This window comes from Pistacia vera, unplaced genomic scaffold (assembly GCF_008641045.1).
Source record: "Pistacia vera cultivar Batoury unplaced genomic scaffold, PisVer_v2 Contig282, whole genome shotgun sequence".
In the NCBI taxonomy this organism is placed as follows: Eukaryota; Viridiplantae; Streptophyta; class Magnoliopsida; order Sapindales; family Anacardiaceae; genus Pistacia; species Pistacia vera.
The window spans coordinates 125,416-149,882 of record NW_022196093.1 but is presented as its reverse complement, the minus strand read 5'-3'; the positions used below and the strand labels follow the sequence as shown (position 1 = coordinate 149,882).

The 24,467-nt window shown below is 34.6% G+C and overlaps 4 protein-coding genes across 25 annotated transcripts; 2 read left to right on the top strand and 2 right to left on the bottom strand.

Moving 5' to 3' along the window:
* Positions 1 to 689: 689 nt before the first annotated feature.
* Positions 690 to 3,050, top strand: LOC116134100 (patatin-like protein 1). The gene is made up of 6 exons (XM_031419770.1): positions 690 to 882; positions 1,002 to 1,183; positions 1,619 to 1,811; positions 1,909 to 2,070; positions 2,177 to 2,479; positions 2,624 to 3,050. The coding sequence occupies exons 1-6, from the start codon at positions 766 to 768 to the stop codon at positions 2,846 to 2,848; spliced, it is 1,182 nt and encodes a 393-aa protein (XP_031275630.1). The 5' UTR covers positions 690 to 765; the 3' UTR covers positions 2,849 to 3,050.
* A 2,429-nt stretch (positions 3,051 to 5,479) lies between these two features.
* Positions 5,480 to 7,663, top strand: LOC116134071 (patatin-like protein 2). The gene is made up of 6 exons (XM_031419714.1): positions 5,480 to 5,667; positions 5,791 to 5,972; positions 6,345 to 6,537; positions 6,621 to 6,782; positions 6,871 to 7,173; positions 7,296 to 7,663. The coding sequence occupies exons 1-6, from the start codon at positions 5,554 to 5,556 to the stop codon at positions 7,515 to 7,517; spliced, it is 1,176 nt and encodes a 391-aa protein (XP_031275574.1). The 5' UTR covers positions 5,480 to 5,553; the 3' UTR covers positions 7,518 to 7,663.
* A 2,561-nt stretch (positions 7,664 to 10,224) lies between these two features.
* On the bottom strand, positions 10,225 to 18,222 carry LOC116134072 (peptidyl-prolyl cis-trans isomerase CYP40-like). Of its 22 annotated transcripts, none has more exons than XM_031419723.1 (12): positions 17,824 to 18,192; positions 16,474 to 16,714; positions 13,158 to 13,417; positions 12,845 to 12,932; positions 12,671 to 12,723; positions 12,263 to 12,367; positions 11,444 to 11,519; positions 11,131 to 11,168; positions 10,979 to 11,042; positions 10,803 to 10,891; positions 10,515 to 10,613; positions 10,231 to 10,424 (listed from the first exon to the last, which is right to left on the bottom strand). In XM_031419723.1, exons 1-9 carry the CDS (start codon positions 17,992 to 17,994, stop codon positions 10,989 to 10,991), a joined length of 1,086 nt encoding a protein of 361 aa, XP_031275583.1. In that variant the 5' UTR covers positions 17,995 to 18,192; the 3' UTR covers positions 10,231 to 10,424; positions 10,515 to 10,613; positions 10,803 to 10,891; positions 10,979 to 10,988. The 22 variants fall into 22 exon arrangements, with proteins under 22 accessions (XP_031275595.1, XP_031275596.1, XP_031275592.1 ...); XM_031419725.1 differs by having other exon boundaries at positions 10,803 to 10,871; XM_031419721.1 differs by having other exon boundaries at positions 10,803 to 10,871; positions 10,967 to 11,042; positions 17,824 to 18,191.
* A 1,730-nt stretch (positions 18,223 to 19,952) lies between these two features.
* Positions 19,953 to 21,711, bottom strand: LOC116134091 (peroxidase 10-like). Its single transcript, XM_031419760.1, has 4 exons — positions 21,461 to 21,711; positions 20,958 to 21,149; positions 20,700 to 20,862; positions 19,953 to 20,585 (listed from the first exon to the last, which is right to left on the bottom strand). Exons 1-4 carry the CDS (start codon positions 21,674 to 21,676, stop codon positions 20,176 to 20,178), a joined length of 981 nt encoding a protein of 326 aa, XP_031275620.1. The 5' UTR covers positions 21,677 to 21,711; the 3' UTR covers positions 19,953 to 20,175.
* Positions 21,712 to 24,467: the final 2,756 nt, after the last annotated feature.

Here is a 24,467-nt window from a genome sequence, read left to right as displayed (position 1 = left end):
GCTTAAGTCCAAAACACACAGAGCATATGCTTTACAGCAAATTAATTTACTAACTAATAGCATCCAATATCAGTAGTAGGAATACGGTAGCCAGCAGGATCCATATCATATGATTTTGGAAGGATATCATATAACTCTACAATTATATTTATTTGTTCCATGCTGTACTTTGATTCTCTCTTTGAGCACCGACGACGCTAACAAATTTATCTCTATTTACCAAATAAAACCTTTCTAGTACTAGTATGTGGATTTATTGAAGTTTTCTTTTTCTTCCTTCTCTTTAGTTTAACCTATTTATCGTAGAAAAGGTAAAATAAGCTTGTATTGATTGTTCTCTAAACTCACCTGCATGACAATGGCATTGGTATATATCAAGAGATTGAAGGTGCCATTGAGGAGAGAAAAAGCACATATATGAGACATTGAAACTGGCGATAAATGTTCAAGAGTTTCAACGCCTTTAACAAGTAAGAATACAAAATTTTAATTTTAATTTTACCTAATAAAAGAATCTTTGACCAATTCATTAAAGGCGTGCTTAACTACAGTTTACAGGTAGGTTAAAAAACTTAAATAACAAATGCATGGTTTCTCTTGGTCCCCATTGGGGAACTTCTGATTAGTCTTTCGTTATAAATACTCATTAAGTTCATTCGCTTTTGCATACTTCAGGCAATCAAGCAAAGCACAAATTAGCTGTCAGAACTAATAGTAATATTATTACACCGGAAAGTTCAACGTCAAGAAGCACTTGGAATCAAAATGGCTACCAGTTTTGCCAAAGTAAAGAAAATAACTACTGTGTTAAGCATTGATGGAGGTGGCATCAGAGGCCTTATTCCTGGCACTATTTTAGCCTTTCTCGAATCCAAGCTTCAGGTACCTCACTAACACAACACACCATACATAGCCTTTTCTCCTCCTGTCGTTGTCATCTTTCTTATTGGTGTGTAGTTATGTAAATTTCTTCTGTTATATATGAATCTATGCTTTGGCAGGAATTGGATGGACCAAATGCAAGAATTGCAGATTATTTTGATATAATTGCAGGAACAAGCACGGGCGGATTGATAACCACCATGCTTACAACTCCTAACAAGGAGGGGAGACCTGCCTTTGCTGCTAATGAATTAAACAACTTCTATCTTGAGCACTCTCCTAAGATTTTCCCTCAATCTAGGTAATTTGACATCCAAATTAATACTCATCTTAAAGGCTTTTCTTGCATTTTCCCTCAAAATATATTACTAAGTAATAATGGGAGGGCCCGATCTTGCACTGCCACTGCATGGGGATGGGGGGCCAATGGCCCTTCCATCGCGCCCTCACGAACTTTTTGAGAAAACAAAACAATTACTATATGTATTAAAGGAATAAAAAATTAAAGTAACCATAAAGTAAAACTCTTATTCAAAGGTTTAATGTGTCGTGCCCTTTCATTATTTGTTCGACTTTAATTTTTTTAAGGTCCATTGGATTCTAAGATATTATGTTTAGAATGATTTAACCATTTCTTACCCAAGATACAAAAACCATATATATATATGGTTTTTTATCATGACGAAATACGAAAGGAAGGGTTACCTGATGAAAGCTTATTTTTCCGTGGAATCAGTAGCTGGAATTTGTTGAATCCGATTACAAGCTTTGTGGGTGAGATGACGGGACCCAAGTATAATGGGAAATACCTCCGGAAAATTATAAACCAACTTCTAGGAGACATTACTCTCAAAGAGACCCTAACAAATGTGGTTGTACCTGCTTTCGACATCAAGCTACTTCAGCCTGTTATCTTTTCAACCAACGATGTATGATACTATAAAGCTGTCCACAAATTTTCTACTTTATCTAATTATACCAAATCCAGTAATTAACTTTTGATTTTCCAATTCATTATATGTATAGGCAAAAGAAGATGTTTTGAAGAATGCTCGGCTGGCTGACATATGCATCGGCACCTCTGCAGCTCCCACCTTTCTCCCAGCACACTACTTCGAGATTAAGGATGCCACTCAAGGAACCCGCACTTTTGATCTTATTGATGGTGGAGTTGCTGCAAATAATCCTGTAAGTAGCTTAACTGGTGAACTTCTAGTTTAATTAGCAAATTATATATAATCCTAAGCGGATGTGGCGTAACTAACAAAATGAAAAATTTAATCTGAATCTGTAGACAATGTTAGCTATGGGCCACATTTCAAAGGAGATCTTCAACGACAATTCCCAGTTCACTGACATAAATCCAATGGACTGCTCACAGCTGCTAGTGCTATCACTGGGCACTGGTGAAGCCAAGAAAGAGCCAAAGTATAGTGCAGCCAAAGCCTCCAAATGGGGTTTACTTAGTTGGGTTTATGACAATGGAAGAACACCAATGCTCGACATTTTTACCGATGCAAGCTCTGATATAGTTGATATTCATGTGTCCACAATCTTCCAATCGTCTGGAGCCAAGAGCAACTACCTCCGAATTCAGGTACTAAGATCACGCATATAAAGTCACAGTTTCTACTTGTTCATCATGATTCATGACCACGTGACTACTGTATTTGCTGAATGTTATAATAACATCCTCCGTGTTTAACATTAATTTTCTTGCGTTGTTTTCACACTTGCATAGGTTGACACGTTAACTGGTGATACTTCATCTGTTGATATTTCGACTAAAGATAACATGAATAAGCTTATTGAGATTGGAACGAATTTGTTAAAGGACCAAGTGTCAAGAGTGAACCTGGATACTGGCAGGTTTGAGAAAATTGAAGGAGAGGGCAACAATGAAGAAGCTCTTGCAGAATTTGCCAAACTACTCTCAGAAGAAAAACTGAGGCGCCAAGTCAACTGAAACTCCCTTGATTTTGGGACATGAGAAGTTCAATTTAGTAATGCATGTTTGTCGTAGAAAATAATTATTGTATGAAGTTATGAACTGTTTGCATTAATGTTGTAACTGGGTCACCTTGTAGTTCAGTTATCTACTTGTCTGTAAGGAAAATGGGAAAAATCCAATTGGAATGAAACTGTGTTTAAACTGGGGAGTCATAAAAACACAAGCACATAAACATTAATACAGTATGTTAAGCTATTTAATCTCTTCACATCTTTTAAACTTAAAATACTAACTTCAATGGATCACCTCAATCGACTTAAATGTTGATTCTGCGTGCTGAAGTTTAACTGAGACTGAACTCTCTGAAGGCCAGTGTGGACCTAGTTTAGTTGGCCGTTGACGGGTGGAGGTTGGACCGCAAGATGCGTGGTGCTAAGCTCCAGCACCGCAGCTTGCTTGATATCCGTGCATCCATTACAATTTCAGAAAGGTCAATTACAAGAAACGCCTGAAGTTATCTCAAAGCAAATTAACCCCCATTTATTTCACCTTTTTTTTTAAACACCGGGTAGTTTAAGAAATGCGACTTCACATCTTCACTCTTGTGTATTTGACATTTTTTGTGGTGAGCAGTCTCTGGTTACGGAAATACGATCCTAACTCTTATTTTTTAGTGAATTTTTACATTTTTCTGTTTAAGTTTGAAGGAAATGTCTCTTTTACTATGCACCCAAATTTAATCAAGCTAACATTTAAAATTTATCAATAATATTGAAAGATTAATATATTTTTTAGAGGTTAATTGATGAATTGTTGATTAATTTGAAGGTTGAAATGATGATATTTCTGAAACCAGAGGGTGTTTACACAAAAGAAAGTAAAAGTTGTATTTTCGAAACCAAAAGATACTCATTATAGAAAAGGTCAAACACCTAAGGAGTAGAATAGTATTTTCAGAAATAGTGGGTGCTCATTTTTAAAAGGCCAAAGCATGGGGTTTTATTATTTAAAAAAAAAACCCTAGGGTTTACCTATATTATGTACAATAAAACCCTACAAAAAGGATAGTTTATATTATTCATTTTTATAATTTCTAAAACTATAGCGGGATTTTGAATATTCATTGTTAATCATAAGTAATTCTAACATTATATCTGATATTAATTGGAGCATGAGTAAACATTGGGGATGGGTTACACTACCTGCGATTTTTCTAACAATATTTCCAAAGCTTTAACATCAAGCAATAATCATCACCCACGTGTCTTTTCAGGCTGACTTAAAAAATTCCGACAGAGTAATATATAGTTTTCTGGACACAGTTTTGGTTGGTGGAGTAACTGATGTTTTCTAAGTATTCGAATCATCAGTTTCGATAAATTAGGCTCAACTAAATAAAAGGGACAATATTTTACAATAATTTTCCAATTAAGATCATATTAGAAGTCATCCAGAAGATGAATAAGCCATGTTTGTCACGCATAAAAGGTCGACATTTTAAATTAACTAACTAAATAAAGTGATCATCTAGTTAAGGTCGTAATATACATGTGAAAGATATCAATCATTTAAAACCACGCCAAAGACTTGGAAGAACTGAAATGAGGAAAATGACAATTTACATTAATTTATATCAATCATGTGATAGAAACATCATTATAAAACGATTTCAAAATTTAAGATGGTCGGCAAGATGCTTTCGGATTTAAAAACACCTTCCCCGTCTAGAAAAACCAACACCTCAGTTTTCCTTTCCATTAAAAAACTTAAAATTAATCTTAAGTAAATAAAAATATGGTTTCGTGTGTCACGTGCAAATGCGCACGGAAATTGTGTGCAGTAATAAAAGTAAAATAAGTATTAAAGGGATTATGTCTTTTTTTTTAATCATCAGACCAAGTTAATTTATACGTACCTCAATTAATTCTTTAGAATCCTAAAACTATTAGTCGGATAAGAGTTTCAGTGGTTATCCTTATTAGTAATCGATGAAAGACTTGAACTCATAATCTCTTGAGTAATAAACCTAATAATCTCTATCGAATAAAGGGACTATGTTACATTTCTATGTAACGAGTTTATTTTCTTTTTATTCTTTAAAAAAAAAAAAAATCCCCTAAAATTAAAGAGTTGTACTAAATCGATATCTAATCTAAGTATGACCATTTATAGAAAATATCTTTTTAATTTTCATTTTCATTTTTAATAATAAATCTATGGTATAATATATAAATTCTTGAATTAAATATGCACACCAACAAATCACAAAAAGTGTAATTAAATCCTGACAAAGTAATAGCATCAAACCTGTCCTCTAATTGATCATGATGATGTATAACTGAAGGTGCATGTTGATGTTGTATAAAACTAATGATAAATCCTTAAAATTTAAGTTTCAAATGATGTTTAACAAAATAAAATTATATAATTTTTATTTTCTTTTACTGAAACTTTGACCAGTTCAATAAAAGTGTGCTTAAAGTTCAAAGAGAGACTCAGAGTTTCAAACTACTACTTTTATATTTATTAATATCACGTGTATCATGCATGCTCTATCTTTTCTCCCTTACTTTTTTCTTTCTCATTAGTTCAAGTGTCTGTACTCTGTTATAAATACTCATTAACTTTACCCTCTTTGAAGTGCCTCATAGAGTCGTATTCACTTCTACTAAAATTGCTAGTTTAGAAAGTTGATTTTCAAGCAACTCTTTTGAATCAAAATGGCTACTAGCACTGGTAATGGGAAGAAAATAACAGTGTTGAGCATCGATGGAGGTGGCGTTAGAGGTCTTATTCCTAGCACTATTTTAGCCTTTCTCGAATCCAAGCTTCAGGTACCTCACCACATGCTCTACCCATAGCTTATTCTCCTCCTATCATTGTCATTTTAATTTTTCAATAGCTTATAATTTATTCATCATGGTCTCTCTGTCTGGTGTATATCTGCCTTTTGCCAGGAATTGGATGGACCAAATGCAAGACTAGCAGATTATTTCGATATAGTCGCCGGAACAAGCACAGGTGGGCTGATAACCACCATGCTTACAGCTCCTAACAACGACGGCAGACCTCTTTATGCTGCTAAGGATATAAATAACTTCTACCTTGAGCACTGTCCTAAGATTTTCCCTCAATCTAGGTAAATTAAATATGTAATATGTGATTGAGAATTTAAGTAATTAGTATTGCTGAAGTTTCTTTCCCTTTGTTCAGTAAATTCTATTATAAATTAAATACGTCAATTCGAAAAAGAAAATAAAACAACACAATAAGAAATTAAGAATAACTGAACAACGTACTTTTTATTCATGAAGGTAAATTTTGTTGGCTAAACATTTTGAAGGGCCTTCTTGACTTTTCCTTTCAAATATATTAATAATATGTATTGTTTTACGTAAGTTCAAACAATAGAATATACAATGCAAGTTTTCTTTCCCCGTTCTTTGTGACAAGCAAATTGAAGGGGTTTACTCTGATGAATGGATTTTTAATTTGATATTTGTGAAATCAGTCGCTGGGATTTCTTAAATTCAATTGCAAGCTCAGTGGTAACGATGGTCGGACCAAAGTATGATGGGAAGTATCTCCACTCACTTACGAACCAGCTGCTAGGAGACACAACTGTGAAACAAACCCTAGCTAAAGTGGTTATACCAGCTTTCGACATCAAGCTACTTCAGCCTGTTATCTTCTCAACCAACGAGGTTTGATACTAAAAAGCTGCAGTAGTTAATTTACTAAGATGAGAAATTCATATTAGCCAGTGATATTTGAAAATTATGTTTAGGCAAAAGAAAATGCTTTGAAGAATGCACGGTTGGCTGATATATGCATCAGTACCGCTGCAGCTCCCACATACTTCCCAGCACACTACTTTGAGATTAAGGATGAGACTCAAGAAACCCGCACTTTTGATCTGGTTGATGGAGGAGTTGCTGCAAATAATCCTGTAAGCAGCATTAGCTAAGTATATAATATATCATACATTGATCATGTTGCATTACTGAAAAAATGACCTTCTGAATCTAAATTTGTAGGCACTGATGGCTATAAGTCACATTTCAAAGGAGATCTTTAAAAACAAGTCAGAATTCACTGGCATAAATCCAACTGACAGCACACAAATGCTAGTGCTATCACTAGGCACTGGTGCGGCCAAGAAAGAGCAAAAATACAATGCAGCCATGGCCTCCAAATGGGGCTTGCTCAATTGGGTCTATGACATTGGCAGAACACCATTGCTTGATATTTTTGGTGATGCAAGCTCTGATATGGTTGATTTTCATGTGTCAACACTTTTTCAGTCTTCTGGTTCTCACAACAACTACCTTCGAATTCAGGTAGAAAGATCACATATTCTCATTGCTTCTATTTGCTCATCATGACCACACTACCGTGTTTGCTCTTTTATTATAAGGTCCATAGTTAAACATTTTCTGGTGGTGGTTTCACACTTGCACAGGTTGACACGTTAACTGGTGATGCTTCATCCGTTGATATTTCGACTAAGGAGAACATGGAAAAGCTTATAGAGATTGGAAATAGTTTGTTAAAGGAGCAAGTGTCAAGAGTAAACTTGGAGACTGGCAGGTTTGAGAAAATTGAGGGAGAGGGTACCAATGAAGAAGCTCTTGAAAAATTTGCCAAACTACTCTCAGAACAACGTAAGCTCAGGCTCCAATAAGTCCATTGAAGCTCCCGTTTGAGGCATGAAATGTTCAGCCTAATAACGTGTGTTTGTATTAGAAAATAAAAAACAGTTGTAGCATCAGCTAGTTGTCCTTAATTCAGTTAAAAGAATAATCCAGTTTGATTGGAACTTCTTTTTCAGTTAAGATCCATCTGAACATTACTAGATATATGCATCCATTGTCATATTTCTGATATACAGAATTATATGTCTAATTTCTTAACATTCCGAAAATTGAAGCTAACACCGTGTGATCAATGAAAAGGATGGGAGGCCATGCCGATGTGGCTATTCCAAAAAGAGTACTATACTGAATATCAATATTGATGAAGGTAAATATGAGATGCATCGTAATATCTTTGTTTTAATTGGCACATGAAATGGAAGAACCGGAAAATATATATGGAGGATTAGATTGTGAAGTATAATGAATAGATGAGATCAAAGTTCAACAAATTTATTTAAGATATATTACAGCTAAGGGGATTAAAAATTTTCAGAAACAAGAGGGGTCAAAGAAAAAAAAAACTAACTATGAAATTGTAACTTCGAAGAATTTTCCATACATAAAATTGCAAACGTTTTGTAAAACTTGGGCTAACCATGGGCCATGGCCACCCAGCCCTAAGGGACGGTCAGCCCCTGCAAACTATTCGAATTTACAGACAATTGCTGATAATACAGAGAACGGGTTCTCGTCATCCAGAATCCTTAACAGCATTCTAATACAATGAGACGTTGAAAACCTTGTTTGGTAAATAGATTTAAAGCTACTTGTATTATGATTGGGGCAGTTTAGTTTCTACTTGATGGATGGCTTTAGGAATCACCATTGTTTTAAAAGAATGGTATGAGAGCATGAGCATTCTTTATGGGTATCATGGCTATTTCCAAAGAGTATAAATTGTATTAATATAACACATGGAGCCAAACTGAAAAGTTCACGTATAAAAAAAGGGTGTATAAATTATATTTTTATGGGTTTCCAATAGCTGAATCGTATATAGAATTCTAGGAGGATAATGTTACATTTATCTTTTTCATTCGAAAAGACAGATTCATGGGTTTGTGATAGTCTGATTACAAGAATATAGAAAACGTAAGTCTTTCCAAGTGCTTGTTATTTGTAGTATTTCAAGTGTCTTAATTAATTGTCATCCTCGAAGGGTTTGGACCACTCATTAAAGGCATCTTATAACATATTTGTTTGTATGGTTTGGAATATTTGAGGTTCAACTCTTCTTAGTTTCAATCTAATCAAATATAATTACACAAATTTAAAAGGTATAAATGTCTTGGGAGATTACAATGGTTGTTTGTTTTAATCCCAAATAATTTAAAAGTAGATTTAGCATATCCTATGGAACTTGGTTCAATGGGTAGCTGAAGCCGATATGATGGGATTTCAATTATGAGTGATAAAATATGAGAGAACAGGTTAAGATGTTTTCCCAGAGAGCATCTTGTCCTGCCGTACAACTGTGAAGAAAAACCAAGAGACATAAGCCGGTGATAGCAAAGCCTACTTTGGAATATGGGTTGGTTTGTTCATAAAATTATAGATGCACTACGCCACCTGTTATTTATTTTAAACTAACAATTATTTGGAATAACCAAACAGACAAACCATGAACCACACACAAACATTCATAAAAACTCAAAAGCAGTAATGGGAATACATGACTGAAACCAGAGATTACTCTGAAATTATTGGAGATGGAATCAGCTGATGAAGATAACAAAGATAGCTACTTGGTCAGGAAAGCAAGGGAATCAAAAGAACATGATGTCATAACACTGGAGGCCAAGATAGAAGAATTAGTGAAGATGAAGGAAGAACTCAAGAGAGCCAAGGACAGTGCAACACAGTCGTGGTTAGACTCCAGGCCTCTCATTGATGAACTTGAAAGACTCAAATCAGGCCTTGCAACTGCTAAAAACCGTTATTCGTTATCTAATACTGTGGTCTCGGAGCTTCAATCAGAACTTGAGACTAGTGTCAAGTCCATAAGAGCCAAAAAGGAGGAAGAACTCAATGCTACAAGGATGATCAACGAACTAAGTCAGACTTTAGATGAAACAAGGGAAGAGCTGGAAACTCTGAAGCTGGCTGCAGATGAAGAACTGAGAGCAAGATCAAAACTTAAACAAGTCTCTAGGCTAAGGAGGCAGACGCTTCGAACATCCCAACTAACACTTCGTGCTGCACGGATAGAATCCGAGGCTTTCAGGGCATCCGCTGCTGAAGCACTTCGCTACATCAAAATTTCAGAGATTGATGGTACCACTGTCCACCTGACTCATGAAGAATATCATGCCCTCACAAGAAAAGCTAAAGAAGAAACATCACTTGCTGATTGGCGGATTTCTGTGTCCATAGAGCAAAAGCATGCAGCTGAAGTAAGCCGAAACTTTGCTTTGTCAAGATTAAAAGAATCTTACTCTGTAAACAGATCCAAGAGAAGAAGAATGGAGGGAAAGCAATTTGAAGAAGGAAGTAGAGGAAGAGAGGCAGAGGAACAAGATTTAAACATCAAGGTGGAAGCCCAAGAGAACAGGGGATTTGCTATCCCCAAAGCTCGAGCCAGACTAATTGCTGAATCTAGTAGGAGAAACCCACAACCGATGAGAAGAGCAAAAAGCAACATCAATAAAAAGCTAATAAAGAAGAGGAAAACATCAATCTTTCATCAGATAAAAAGCTTTCTTGTACGAAGCATAGCAAGACTATTTGGATGATTTCAGATTAGTTTATAAAGTCCCAATATAGTTTCAACCTACAATAAGGTGCCACTTTCTTGACTTGACAAAAATGAGAGAATCTAGGAAAAAATTCAGTTGAAGCTTCCTTTTGATTCGTTCGACCAAGATATTGCCAGAATTTTCTGCCCTCCAACAAACCTGAACAAAAAGAAAATTTTCATCTTAAGATAAGCAAACTATAATCCAAGATTTCGGCTTTCATTAGATCATTTTAACCATAAAACTCACAGATGATCAAATCACTTTTTTCTTTTTCCTTCTTCTCTTAACCTATCTAAACCCCGTCACCCCAAATCTTCTCGAAACCCTAGTGAGTGAGCCCAAGACCTATATAATTAACCACAAGAGACCTTATTAGCTAAACTAATTAATACTTGTAGCACTAATCAAGCAACTATTACTTCCAAAAGAAGAAAAAAAAAATTAACACACTGAGACCTTTTTATCAAATAATTATGTCAATAAATTCATCAAGGAACTGATGCCATAATGAAAAATCAGAGACAAAAGCAGTACCTGATGCAAAAGCCAACCAAAGTCCATAAGCAAAAACTTGGTATTGGATGACTGAGACCTAAGATGTGCCTAGAAACAAAAAATTGACCCTTCCAAACAAAAGTCAGCCTGCATTTCAGAACATGAATTATAACTTATCACAAAGCACATAAAAAGGTGGTTACCATACCACACACCAGCTGAAACCTATTGAAACATTCTTGCATACGCCTTTTTCTCTTGATCGTGTCTTTCGGCAATCTGTAATTATTTCCACATTAAACAAATTTCAGGCTCTGAAGCACCATTACTTGGCCTACTAGAATTAGAACATGTGTAAATGACTAACCTTCTTTTTTGCAGCAGCCAGCTCTCTTTTTATTCCTCCTGAAAGACAAAAAACAGGGTTTAAAGTCCAGATATGATCATTTCCAGGAAAAATTCCATGTGTTGCTCACTAAACTGAATTCCAGTATTCAACTTTCTCACAGACCATAATTCCTGAAGTACACATTTTTTATCATTTTGATGACATAATTATAAGAGTAGCAACCTCACTTCTTAAAGCTTATGATTGAACTACACGTCAAAATCAAAGTCAATTACATTAAGCAAAACTTAAAAGAAAATGAAAAACCATATAAAAAGAAATTGCCACTGACCATCATTTGGCTCCAACACCATTGCCTTCTTGAAGCTTTCAACAGCAGCATCTATGTCATTAAGTGCCATATGTGCCTGAGGTCAGTACAACTAATTAAATATGTAAGAAAGTACTTCACAAAAAACATGCTTTACAAAAGTTAATCAGCCTGTATGTAGCTAGAAAAGAACAACAACAAGAACACACGCACACACAAAAAAAAAAAAGAGTCATGCCTTTTGCAGTCACTTTTTCACTAACGAGAAAGAGGATAACAAGTATACAAGCAATAAATAACACGTGGCAAACTGAATCCATCAACCATTTACCTAAATTTACAACATCGTGTTTTTTTCTCTAACGATCCAGAAAAATGAAGATAAAGAATGATTGGTAGCATTATAATTGAAGGTCAATTCAGATGAATACCCAATCAGTATTTCTTTTAATCTGGATCGTTATTGGTGATACAAACAACAGATAAGAATTGAAAAATCATTACCATAGGTTGAATCATGTTCAGAGTAAAGAAATGGGCAGCAATGAGAGCCATAATTAAAAATATGCCCCCAACCAACCAATACAGTCACATTACCATAGGTTGAGTGTCAAAGTTACACACAAATATCTTTCAGCAACTGAATCTACTGAATTAACGGTTGGGCTCCCGACTAAAATCATGGCATTTTTTATAAAGTAACATATCTCCAAGGTTACACTTCTGCATTATACACTATTCTGAAAGACTATATATATTTCCTTTACAGTACACAAATTAATCTACAAGCTCTTAAATTATGATTTTCACCACTAAGTTCTCCCATTTTGACATACTGACCTGGCCTTGACGAAAAAAAGCTTTCACATTATCATCCACATCACGTGTAGCATAATCTGTATCCAACAATGCTCCTCTCAAATCACCCATCTTCAATTTGCATGCCTTCAATAGTGGGGAAAAAGGAAGCAAACATGGAAAATTTCAGTCACATCAATAATGAGAAAAGGACATTAGGAATTGAAGATATCACGGAGAAATGAATGAAAATAAAGAAACAATGGAACTAGATTAAATGAAGTAGAGAAATTAAAGGAGCAATTATAAGGCTAATATCTTTTTTTACTAAATGACAATGCAAACATACAACTCAAGGAAATCAAATCCCTACGAAACTTGAAAATAATCAATGCCTGGATCTTTTTAAATTATGCCTGTAGAACAGTTAAAAAGTGAAAGAAATCTTACAGCACTATTTGTAAAAACGTGGGACTTCATCATCCTCAAAGATGAGCTTTTCTCTGTACGATCACAAATATAAAATCATCATAGGAACAAAAGCCAGCAGAATAATACACTACTAGAGCTAGCTACCAATAAGATCATAAGTCAAAAGCATCAAGTAAAGAACTGATCATTCACCTTCATCCATGCCTTCCTTCTCGTAGCAAACATCCAAGTAGCGCAAAGCCTTTCGGTACTTTCTAAGAGCCATTTTATAGTCTTTCTTCTGTATATAGAAATCAGTTTGGCAACATCCAGTGAATAGCAGAAAATTAATCATTAAAGCAAAAGGAAATTAAAGGATCAAATTGGTGATGAAACTGTAAATGTATGCCATAATGGCATTAATATCAAAGATGTATAATACAGTTTTTCCTTTATTCAACTAAGGGAGGGGATAGGGCTCAAGGCTGGTAATTTTATACTACTGACAAACTAAATCATCAGTTACCTTGAATTGCTCATTTCCAAAAGATTTAATAGAGTCAACAGCTTGCATCCACCAAGAAATTTCTTCTGGTTTTGTATCAAGGTCAGTTGGCCAATCAGGATAAATATCACCATCTTTAAAGAAGTTAGAAGTTCCATCATCTGCCCCCTCGGGAATTTCTCCACAATCCATAATTATTACATCCCGAGTGGGATAGTCACCATCCTGAGTATCAACATGCTCCATAGCACGAACCACACTCATTCCTTTAATTACCTTACCAAATATCACATGCTTCCCATCTAGATGGGAGCTTTCGCTTTCTGCCCTCCAACAAACCTGAACAAAAAGAAAATTTTCATCTTAAGATAAGCAAACTATAATCCAAGATTTCGGCTTTCATTAGATCATTTTAACCATAAAACTCACAGATGATCAAATCACTTTTTTCTTTTTCCTTCTTCTCTTAACCTATCTAAACCCCGTCACCCCAAATCTTCTCGAAACCCTAGTGAGTGAGCCCAAGACCTATATAATTAAACCACAAGAGACCTTATTAGCTAAACTAATTAATACTTGCAGCACTAATCAAGCAACTATTACTTCCAAAAGAAGAAAAAAAAAAAAAAATTAACACACTGAGACCTTTTTATCAAATCATTATGTCAATAAATTCATCAAGGAACTGATGCCATAATGAAAAATCAGAGACAGAAGCAGTACCTGATGCAAAAGCCAACCAAAGTCCATAAGCAAAAACTTGGTATTGGATGACTGAGACCTAAGATGTGCCTAGAAACAAAAAATTGACCCTTCCAAACAAAAGTCAGCCTGCATTTCAGAACATGAATTATAACTTATCACAAAGCACATAAAAAGGTGGTTACCATACCACACACCAGCTGAAACCTATTGAAACATTCTTGCATACGCCTTTTTCTCTTGATCGTGTCTTTCGGCAATCTGTAATTATTTCCACATTAAACAAATTTCAGGCTCTGAAGCACCATTACTTGGCCTACTAGAATTAGAACATGTGTAAATGACTAACCTTCTTTTTTGCAGCAGCCAGCTCTCTTTTTATTCCTCCTGAAAGACAAAAAACAGGGTTTAAAGTCCAGATATGATCATTTCCAGGAAAAATTCCATGTGTTGCTCACTAAACTGAATTCCAGTATTCAACTTTCTCACAGACCATAATTCCTGAAGTACACATTTTTTATCATTTTGATGACATAATTATAAGAGTAGCAACCTCACTTCTTAAAGCTTATGATTGAACTACACGTCAAAATCAAAGTCAATTACATTAAGCAAAACTTAAAAGAAAATGAAAAACCATATAAAAAGAAATTGCCACTGACCATCATTTGGCTCCAACACCATTGCCTTCTTGAAGCTTTCAACAGCAGCATCTATGTCATTAAGTGCCATATGTGCCTGAGGTCAGTACAACTAATTAAATATGTAAGAAAGTACTTCACAAAAAACATGCTTTACAAAAGTTAATCAGCCTGTATGTAGCTAGAAAAGAACAACAACAAGAACACACGCACACACAAAAAAAAAAAAGAGTCATGCCTTTTGCAGTCACTTTTTCACTAACGAGAAAGAGGATAACAAGTATACAAGCAATAAATAACACGTGGCAAACTGAATCCATCAACCATTTACCTAAATTTACAACATCGTGTTTTTTTCTCTAACGATCCAGAAAAATGAAGATAAAGAATGATTGGTAGCATTATAATTGAAGGTCAATTCAGACGAATACCCAATCAGTATTTCTTTTAATCTGGATCGTTATTGGTGATACAAACAACAGATAAGAATTGAAAAATCATTACCATAGGTTGAATCATGTTCAGAGTAAACAAACGGGCAGCAATGAGAGCCATAATTAAAAATATGCCCCAACCAACCAATACAGTCACATTACCATAGGTTGAGTGTCAAAGTTACACACAAATATCTTTCAGCAACTGAATCTACTGAAGTAACGGTTGGGCTCCCGACCAAAATCTTGGCATTTTTTATAAAGTAACATATCTCCAAGGTTACACTTCTGCATTATACACTATTCTGAAAGACTATATATATTTCCTTTACAGTACACAAATTAATCTACAAGCTCTTAAATTATGATTTTCACCACTAAGTTCTCCCATTTTGACATACTGACCTGGCCTTGACGAAAAAAAGCTTTCACATTATCATCTACATCACGTGTAGCATAATCTGTATCCAACAATGCTCCTCTCAAATCACCCATCTTCAATTTGCATGCCTTCAATAGTGGGGAACAAGGAAGCAAACATGGAAAATTTCAATCACATCAATAATGAGAAAAGGACATTAGGAATTGAAGATATCACAGAGAAATGAATGAAAATAAAGAAACAATGGAACTAGATTAAATGAAGTAGAGAAATTAAAGGAGCAATTATAAGGCTAATATCTTTTTTTACTAAATGACAATGCAAACATACAACTCAAGGAAATCAAATCCCTACGAAACTTGAAAATAATCAATGCCTGGATCTTTTTAAATTATGCCTGTAGAACAGTTAAAAAGTGAGAGAAATCTTACAGCACTATTTGTAAAAACTTGGGACTTCATCATCCTCAAAGATGAGCTTTTCTCTGTACGATCACAAATATAAAATCATCATAGGAACAAAAGCCAGCAGAATAATACACTACTAGAGCTAGCTACCAATAAGATCATAAGTCAAAAGCATCAAGTACAGAACTGATCATTCACCTTCATCCATGCCTTCCTTCTCGTAGCAAACATCCAAGTAGCGCAAAGCCTTTCGGTACTTTCTAAGAGCCATTTTATAGTCTTTCTTCTGTATATAGAAATCAGTTTGGCAACATCCAGTGAATAGCAGAAAATTAATCATTAAAGCAAAAGGAAATTAAAGGATCAAATTGGTGATGAAACTGTAAATGTATGCCATAATGGCATTAATATCAAAGATGTATAATACAGTTTTTCCTTTATTCAACTAAGGGAGGGGATAGGGCTCAAGGCTGGTAATTTTATACTACTGACAAACTAAATCATCAGTTACCTTGAATTGCTCATTTCCAAAAGATTTAATAGAGTCAACAGCTTGCATCCACCAAGAAATTTCTTCTGGTTTTGTATCAAGGTCAGTTGGCCAATCAGGATAAATATCACCATCTTTAAAGAAGTTAGAAGTTCCATCATCTGCCCCCTCGGGAATTTCTCCACAATCCATAATTATTACATCCCGAGTGGGATAGTCACCATCCTGAGTATCAACATGCTCCATAGCACGAACCACACTCATTCCTTTAATTACCTTACCAAATATCACATGCTTCCCATCTAGATGGGGAGTTCGATTGGTGGTTATAAAGAACTGAGATCCATTGGTATCAGGGCCTTTGTTAGCCATAGATAAGATTCCCTTTCTTTCATGTTTAAACTCAAAGTTTTCATCTTCGAATTTCAAGCCATAAATGGATTCTCCTCCAGTTCCATTCCCAGCAGATATATCACCACCTTGTATCATGAATCCTCTGATAATGCGATGAAAACGGACACCCTGAATTTAAAAAAAAAAAAAAAGATCTAGCATCAACAAAAGGTTTAGTAAAGGTACAAGACAGCATCCAAGTGAACTAGAGCTTGAACAAGTAATATAGTCAAGCACCTTTGTACTAGGCTTAAAAACAGGTGATTGATATCTTAAGAGTTGTCACTACATACTGAATATCTCAAAGTCCTAGATCTCACTGTACCAATGTTATGTTAACAAACCTCAGCAATGCCAAGCTTTAGCACAAATTTACAGGGGCTATCCGTTTGCAGCGCATTTTATCAAATCCTTTAAAACACCAGTATATTATGTCTTTATATAAGAATCCCCAAGACGTTAATTGGCAACAGGGATTCTTTACAACATGTGTTTGTACAGTGATGAAAAAAGTGTGCAATGGAATTCCCTACCACACGGAGAATACTATCAATTTTCAACTTAAAAGTATCAAAATGGCCATAAGCTAAACCCAGAAAAAAGAAATGGCTAGGTATAGTACTCGAAGAGAGAGAGGATAGAAAAAGTCAATTGCTCATTTAGTAACAAGAGCCCTTTTCTCACCATTCACATCAGGAAACAGTCTATCTATCAAAAGGACCACAAAAGAATCATTTCCATTGTACATCCTTAAATCACAACTGTCTTAAGATTTTTTGGAAACAAGAAAAAAATTCAGAACTTAAATCTGCATTGTCCCAAATATCCCATCCTTTTGACATTGGAGGTTAAAAGACTAACCTGAAATGCATTTGCCCATGTTAATAAAAAACAGAAAATCTTGATACACGCCTTTCTAGAATATCATACTCATCGCATACACAGGCAAAACTTATAACATCTTTCAAAAAGAAAAGAAAAGAAAAGAAAAGAAAAGAAAGCCAGTGATAAAACCAATCATCCAAACAAAAGTTAAACATAATTACTCACAAAAAAAAAAAAAGAAAGGCCAGCAACTTTCTCCCAACGCAAAAACAACCTATTTGAACACTCATCAAGCCCCACAAACAAAATATATAATATTCCCATATGGAGAAAAAAATAATTAAAGAACTATGACGATAATACAAAAATAGTCATAAAAATAAAATATATTTCAGAGAGAAAGAAGAGAAAACCTTGTAATGAAGGAGTGCACTAGTGTGAGGACCAATGCCTTTCTCACCAGTACACAAAGCCCTGAAATTCTCAGCCGTTTTGGGGACAACATCCTTGTAAAGCTCCACCACTATCCTCCCTTCTACTTCTCCTCCTATGCTTATGTCCAAGTAGCACCTTGTGTTCACCATCTCTGATCTCTCTCTCACACAACAAAAACCCCAATCCTGCTTCTTAGTTTGAACTCGCTTCCCTGCTACTTACTATATCTGTTTCTAGATTTGGTGTTTTGTCTCGGCCCCTACTATTCCTGCCTCTGTAATGTAGGTTCACAATTTCAGTTATGACAGTCTTGTAGGCTTTTCAAGAGAGATGATTCTGTGCTGCTAAGGTGTAGTTTTTCTGGTTAATGAAACACGACATCGTGGTTTTTAGGGCCAATGGGAAGCATGTGTTGCCAAGTGGCAACTTCTTATTTTACTGTCAATCTGGAACAGGCCGTACGGGATCATATATATATATATATATATATATACACACATATACTTTGTACTGTATCTCTGCTTACCTGCTGCGCCTTTTCATTTTTGAGATTTGGTTTTGTCAAAACATATCTATCGACAATTCTTATGATTATTGAAGAAAAAATGTTAAGCGGTTGACAGGCGAAAATGGAGGTTTAAAAATTGGAGCTAGAAATGTAGTGGGTGTTAGATGAACTTTTTCAGGTCGTGAACTTGTGATTTTATTGTAGCTGGCCATAAAAGATGTCTTGTCACTTCAATGATTTTTGGCTATTTGCTACACCTTTTCTGCTCAATTATTTTATTTTAAATTAAAAAAAAAAAAAAACCAATACCTCCACTTGCTTGTGCTTGCACTTGCTGCTTCTCCATCCTGTGCCACTATGCAAACGATGTGATACATTTTGTCATACACCATTTCTATTTACTATCTTATCCATCCAAATTACTAATATTTTGGTGGAAAGAAAATTATAAGAATTTTAGATCGTATTATTCAAAAGTATTGAGTTTGTTCTATTTGTATTAACCACTGATAAATTATAAGATTTTTAGACATATTAAAGGTTTTGAGTTTGATTTATTTGAGTTGTTAATAGAGGTGATCATTTAAGAGATTTACTCGACTGTCAATTTTAAAACTCTAAAAGATTAGTTGAGGTACACACAAACGGATCCGAACATCCCATCACCCAAAAAAAAAAAAATTATCATCAATTATCCAATTATCCACCATTCTATCTTTATTTCTTTAGAGTTAATTACATAGACATTCTATGAGGTTTCAATCTTCTACAGGTGAATAAAAAAAATATTATGTTAGAGCATCTTCAATAGTTTTCTTTATTTTAAAGAGCATATTTTACATAAATAAAAAACATCTTTATTAATTTATAAATATAAAAAATAAAATTTGTATTCAAATCTAATGGACTCTTTAAATATGATTTAATAAATATGAGAGAAACTTAATATGAGAGAAAATTAATAATAAAATACATAGAAATTTATAATTTATTAAATAAAATTGGGATATAGAATAAAATTTGATTATCTGGATATAGAGAATCAAACTCACTTTTTAATTTATATTTAAAGAATAAACAGTCTATTAGACTCTTATTTTTATAATCAAATATAAAGATTCATTTGGAGAACCTGAAGGATAAATATCTCAGTTCCTCAATTCTGTTAGGTCTTGTTAGGGTTAATTTTTTGCAACCCCCTCTAAGATAAGATAACTGCCAATTACCCTTTATAATTAACCACTTACATCATTTGTACAAAAGTTAATTGAAGGAAGGGTAAAATAGACCTTTTATGTTAAAATACTAAATCATATATTAAATATTTCGAAATTATAAAAAAAAAAATTATTTAGAAAAAGTTTCGTATCATAAGTATGACGTTGCAGGGTTTTAGAAATGTGTTGTAGTCAAATTTTAAGGAAAAACCCGTAAAAATGGTTCCATTGACTTTATCAATCATATTTGACATTCATCCAATGCAAAATATAAAGTTTGAGTTAACGCCATAAAAGTCCATCTTCAATCATACGTATCTTTGACTCAAACTAGTTTAATTAATTAATTAATTCGAACCAAGTGTGTAGATCATAATGAATATTGAAGTTCAACAGGCTGGCCGCAATATAATTTGCAGGCTAATTAATTATATATTGTAGACATTTTTACACATTCAAGTCATAGTAGGATTAAACCTTGGAATTAACACAAAGTAGTCAAAGCAGTAGCTTCATGTTGCTTCCAGTTGTAGCTAACTGGTTACATACAAACATGAATTTCAACTTAATATATAAGGATATTTATTCTGCAAACTCTCCTCTTTCTAGTTCACCACCCTGCAATTCTTCCTTATCTCTCCATTTTGGCCAGTTAGTACACCTATGCTGGCCATCTGCCTCATTGATGCTGCAAAATCTCTGGAGAATAAATAAGGGTATTTGCTGTAGTTTTGAACCATTGAAGAAGTTCTATTGTCGGTCATAAGATCTTGATCTGACTGGAGTAATCCAGATTTGTTCACTAGGTTTCTGTAGTAGCTGTTGTCGAACCTGGTGGTTGTAGCAGCATCCAAAGCAACCAGTTGAGTATCGGAATTATTTTGGTTTGGACACACGCTTTGCAAACTTTGTCTAAATGCTACATCAAGTGCTGGATCAGGATTACCGTTGCCATCAAAGTTGAATAACCTTTGCTTGAATGTGAAGCATTGAGCAAATCCAATAGTGTGCGCACCTGTTATAATTTAAAAGCAAGTTGATTGATTTGATCGAGCACATCAAACATAATTTTTCGTACATGGAAGTTCACACCAAGGCGTTCATGTCTATTAGTTAAGAGGAGGCAAACCTGAGAGCACAACCGTATCCCTCAAATCAAGTCCCTTTGCAGAAAATTTTCTAATGATGTTGTCTAAAGGTTCAAAAGGTGAGGGCAATTCATTAGCTTCAGTCTCATTTGCTGTTAGGCCATCTCGCCGACCTAAGGGCAGAGCCCAATAGGGGCCTCCAACCTGAGAAAAAATACGAGAAAAAAGGCAAAATATTAGTACCTAGAATACGATAAAAAGTTAAAAACATCTCATGATTATTGGGAGGGGTTTCTTACTACATAAACAGCTTCTCTTGCTGCAAGAGTTAATATATCAGTACATGAAACAGTGGCTGGACAAGATTTCTCCACATTAGCCTTAATAGCATCGATGACCTCGTAACCTCTAGCTGAATTTCGATTAGGCACTGCATTTTTCTCCCCCTTAGTTGAGCTTGTATCATCCAGTAATATAGATCCATCACATCCCTGCATTTCAAAAAATGAAAAAAATGCTATCTGCAGTAAGCTTCAGCAGATACTAAACTGTTACATTCAAAATACTTGCTAAGGTAGAAATATCAACATTTTTTTTTTTTTGTAAGATGCAATGAGTATCATTGGGGTTAGAAGTTGAGTGAACTCTCATACCCTAAAGTTTCATAAAGTTGTTTAACTTTATACCTTATAATGACTATTATCTTTTACTCTTTTTCCATGCTCACTCAATAACAGACTAATGAATTGAACTTAATTTAAAAAACAGAAGGCAAGAGGAAAGACGAAATTAACAAAATTACATTAACAAAACAGTCATGGAAGTGAAGCCGCAAAAGAGAGGCAGCCATCCTGGTCTCATTTGAAACAGCTGACAGAACACCTGATCGAACAATTGGTATCAGGCCGGGACAAGTTTTAGCATAATAGTTATAATCAAGTTGACAGGACACCAAAGCACTGAGGAACAAGAGGCAGAACAAGTAAAGAAAGGGATGTTTATTAGAATTTTGCTCCATATCTTCAAAGCAAATGGAGTAATTTGCTCACTAAGTCACCAGGATTGTGTGACAAGTAGTCAGAAGTTGGGGCAATTTATACACAAAAGTAACCAAAGGATAAATGCAAACTGCTAATTTTGATTAAGATATCTGAACTTGAAGAGTGGCAAAGTCACTTACGTTGTCACTGTCAATGAGTTTGGCACAATTCCATAAATATTGCTGATGGTGGAAGAACTCAGCTAATCCCACTTCATAAAAAATTAAAATTTCTCTTAGTGGCTAGATGATGTATTCCTCTTTAGAACAACAATGGTGGCCTCTAGCCAGTTCCTACACTCTCAACTTTGACTTAAATTGTCATGTGGTAAGAAAAATTGCACTTCAGAGAGACGGTTGTCACTCTCTTTTTGGTCATTAGAAGCTTCGTCCTCGAGACAAATTGTAGTTTCCACGACAACAATTATCTCTTTTTGTTAGAAATCATATTTTTATTGCCGAAAGTCCACTATAAGTGTGTTAATTTGTAATTAAGTAGTAGAATATGCGCATGCAGTTTAGATGGGGGCTGGTGAGACGAATCTATCAAAGACTTGGATACAAGATTTTTCAATACAAGTAGAGTAAAAAATATAGTAGTTAAAAAAGAGCTAAACTGCATATACCAGAAAGTGGGAGATGGGGCCAGCCATTTTGCTAGGAGAGTAATGGATTTAATTAAGCTTTGCAAAACAATTGGATATTTCAACCCTTTTGCAAGAGCCAGTCCTTTCTGATAATCTGCATAACATCCCTTAATCTCTAGTTTAATTAAATATAGAACAATACTGATTTATGTATTACAGGCAAATCAAAGTGAAAAAAATTTACTGGTGAAGGTCTGCTTGAGAACCTGAAACATGAATTACATTGTAGATATAACTTTTAATATTTTTTGATACTCTTGTTACAAATTTCTGGCATGGATTCAATTGGTCACTTATTAAAACAAATACTTCCGAGGGAAAAAGTATAAAAATTTATCTTTGCCGCCCAGGTTTTGGAGGACTCTACTTTGTTATATATATATATATAGTCAAACAGTCGCATCTCATGTTGGATTCCAATGTGTATACCACTTCCTGTTTCAGCGAACAAGCTTGTGTTTATGAACAGTAGGTTAAGTTCATTAAGCTCGAAAGTGGAGCATGTTGCCTTAGTTTTGAATCCACTGCTACACAATAGTTCAATTTAAAATGATTTCCCTAATGCACAAGTCTAATTCGTTTTTAGGTCAAAATAGACACACTTCTTGTAATCTTTTTCATAGCTGTTCTAAGAAACAAGGAGCAAAGATGATGACAGTAAACTCGATTGCGCAATTTCCTATTATGCTTTACAAGGTTCTCTACTGTGACTGAAATTCTTCACAACAAGCTATGTTTTCATGAGTCTGCTTCGGCATATTGTGATGAATGTTATATTAAGATTACAAAACACTGCTGAAGCCAAGAAAATTTTGTAAATAGAAATTGTGGTGGCTTTGAGTGTAGATTATTATAGTTATATTCGATTTATTTATTTGTGTCATCAATGAAACAATCTAGAGAGTGATGGAAACCAAACAAGTAAGCAATCACACACAAATGATGTAAACTGTAAAGAGAAAACACACACGCGATTTGTCCTGGTTCACCCAAAATCCTGGTTATATTTAGCAAAGTCAATATTATTAAAATATCCCCTCACCTCGACTCGTTACAATAAATGTATTCACCTATGATTTGTTATATCACTCATACAAGAGAAAAACATGCTTATATACTAGGTTTAACGAGAAAAACCTAATATTATTATGATCCTTTCTCCTAAGCCCAAGACCAGTTAGGAGTTTTATTACTTAGAGAAATCCTACAGCGGCTCTTCATGGGATAGGCTTAAACTGCCTATGGACCTCGTATGCGTTTGCCTCGCCCCTTATTGTTGAAGTAGTCGACTAACTCCTAATTATTAGGAGTGGCACTCTTTGTAAACTGTTGTGGGGAGTGTTAAGTCTTTTAGGCCTTTTCATGCTCTGTATACATTTTTCCAACTTGAGGTCAGTGATGTTTGATTATGTCACTTTAATTGGGGTATCAAAGTTCTTCGTAAGCTCCAAATTTTAGCGTGCTGGCTTCAACTAAAAGCAACTTGGGGAGAATTTTTTTTTATATGATATCAATCCCATTTCCTTCCTACCTCTGATTAGTTTAACTCTGCATTTAAGGACTATGCTTTTAGACCACGAGGACATTGAAAAATCAATCAGCAATTTGATTTGATCGTCCAAATTAAATTCTGTTCTAGTGTTATAACCATTCACAAACAAATCCATCAGCTCTGCCTCTTGACTCTGAGAGTCGTCTATGAATAGTTAACCCATATAATGGACTACGTAATAAGAACAAAACAATGAATCAGTAGTGCATTAATGTTACTGATAAAGAAAGATATACAGCTTATCCAAGCTTGACATGACATCATACAATGAGTTAAAGCCTAAAGGCACACTTGAAGTTATATTTTACATGGCATTAGTGGGTGGGTTTGTTAGAATATAAAGTAAAGGTTCAACTTTACCATTTCGTTGATGGCACCATCATAATTCAATTGTTCTTACATAATTTTGAAGAACAAACAGAAAGAGATACAGTGTATCTGCAGGCAGAAGATATACTTAAAACAATGCAAGAAAAACAGATAACATAAAAATAATTTAACAAGGGAGCTCAAATTCTTCTTATCAAAAGTTATTATGGAGTTTCCACTAAAAGGGACTACAATTACAATA

Excerpts from the sequence above, each read along its gene's own strand:
- LOC116134100 (XM_031419770.1), top strand. The coding sequence starts at position 766 with ATGGCTACCAGTTTTGCCAAAGTAAAGAAAATAACTACTGTGTTAAGC. Across the intron at positions 1,812-1,908 it reads TTATCTTTTCAACCAACGAT|GCAAAAGAAGATGTTTTGAA; the intron begins GTATGATACTAT and ends TTATATGTATAG. Across the intron at positions 2,480-2,623 it reads GCAACTACCTCCGAATTCAG|GTTGACACGTTAACTGGTGA; the intron begins GTACTAAGATCA and ends ACACTTGCATAG.
- LOC116134071 (XM_031419714.1), top strand. The coding sequence starts at position 5,554 with ATGGCTACTAGCACTGGTAATGGGAAGAAAATAACAGTGTTGAGCATC. Across the intron at positions 5,668-5,790 it reads TTCTCGAATCCAAGCTTCAG|GAATTGGATGGACCAAATGC; the intron begins GTACCTCACCAC and ends GCCTTTTGCCAG. Across the intron at positions 7,174-7,295 it reads ACAACTACCTTCGAATTCAG|GTTGACACGTTAACTGGTGA; the intron begins GTAGAAAGATCA and ends ACACTTGCACAG.
- LOC116134072 (XM_031419735.1), bottom strand. The coding sequence starts at position 17,994 with ATGGTGAACACAAGGTGCTACTTGGACATAAGCATAGGAGGAGAAGTA. Across the intron at positions 16,715-17,823 it reads GTGCACTCCTTCATTACAAG|GGTGTCCGTTTTCATCGCAT; the intron begins GTTTTCTCTTCT and ends TTTTAAATTCAG. Across the intron at positions 15,780-15,900 it reads GAAGGAAGGCATGGATGAAG|AGAAAAGCTCATCTTTGAGG; the intron begins GTGAATGATCAG and ends GTGATCGTACAG.
- LOC116134091 (XM_031419760.1), bottom strand. The coding sequence starts at position 21,676 with ATGGAGCAAAATTCTAATAAACATCCCTTTCTTTACTTGTTCTGCCTC. Across the intron at positions 21,150-21,460 it reads TCCATGACTGTTTTGTTAAT|GGATGTGATGGATCTATATT; the intron begins GTAATTTTGTTA and ends TTTGAAATGCAG. Across the intron at positions 20,586-20,699 it reads GGATACGGTTGTGCTCTCAG|GTGCGCACACTATTGGATTT; the intron begins GTTTGCCTCCTC and ends AAATTATAACAG.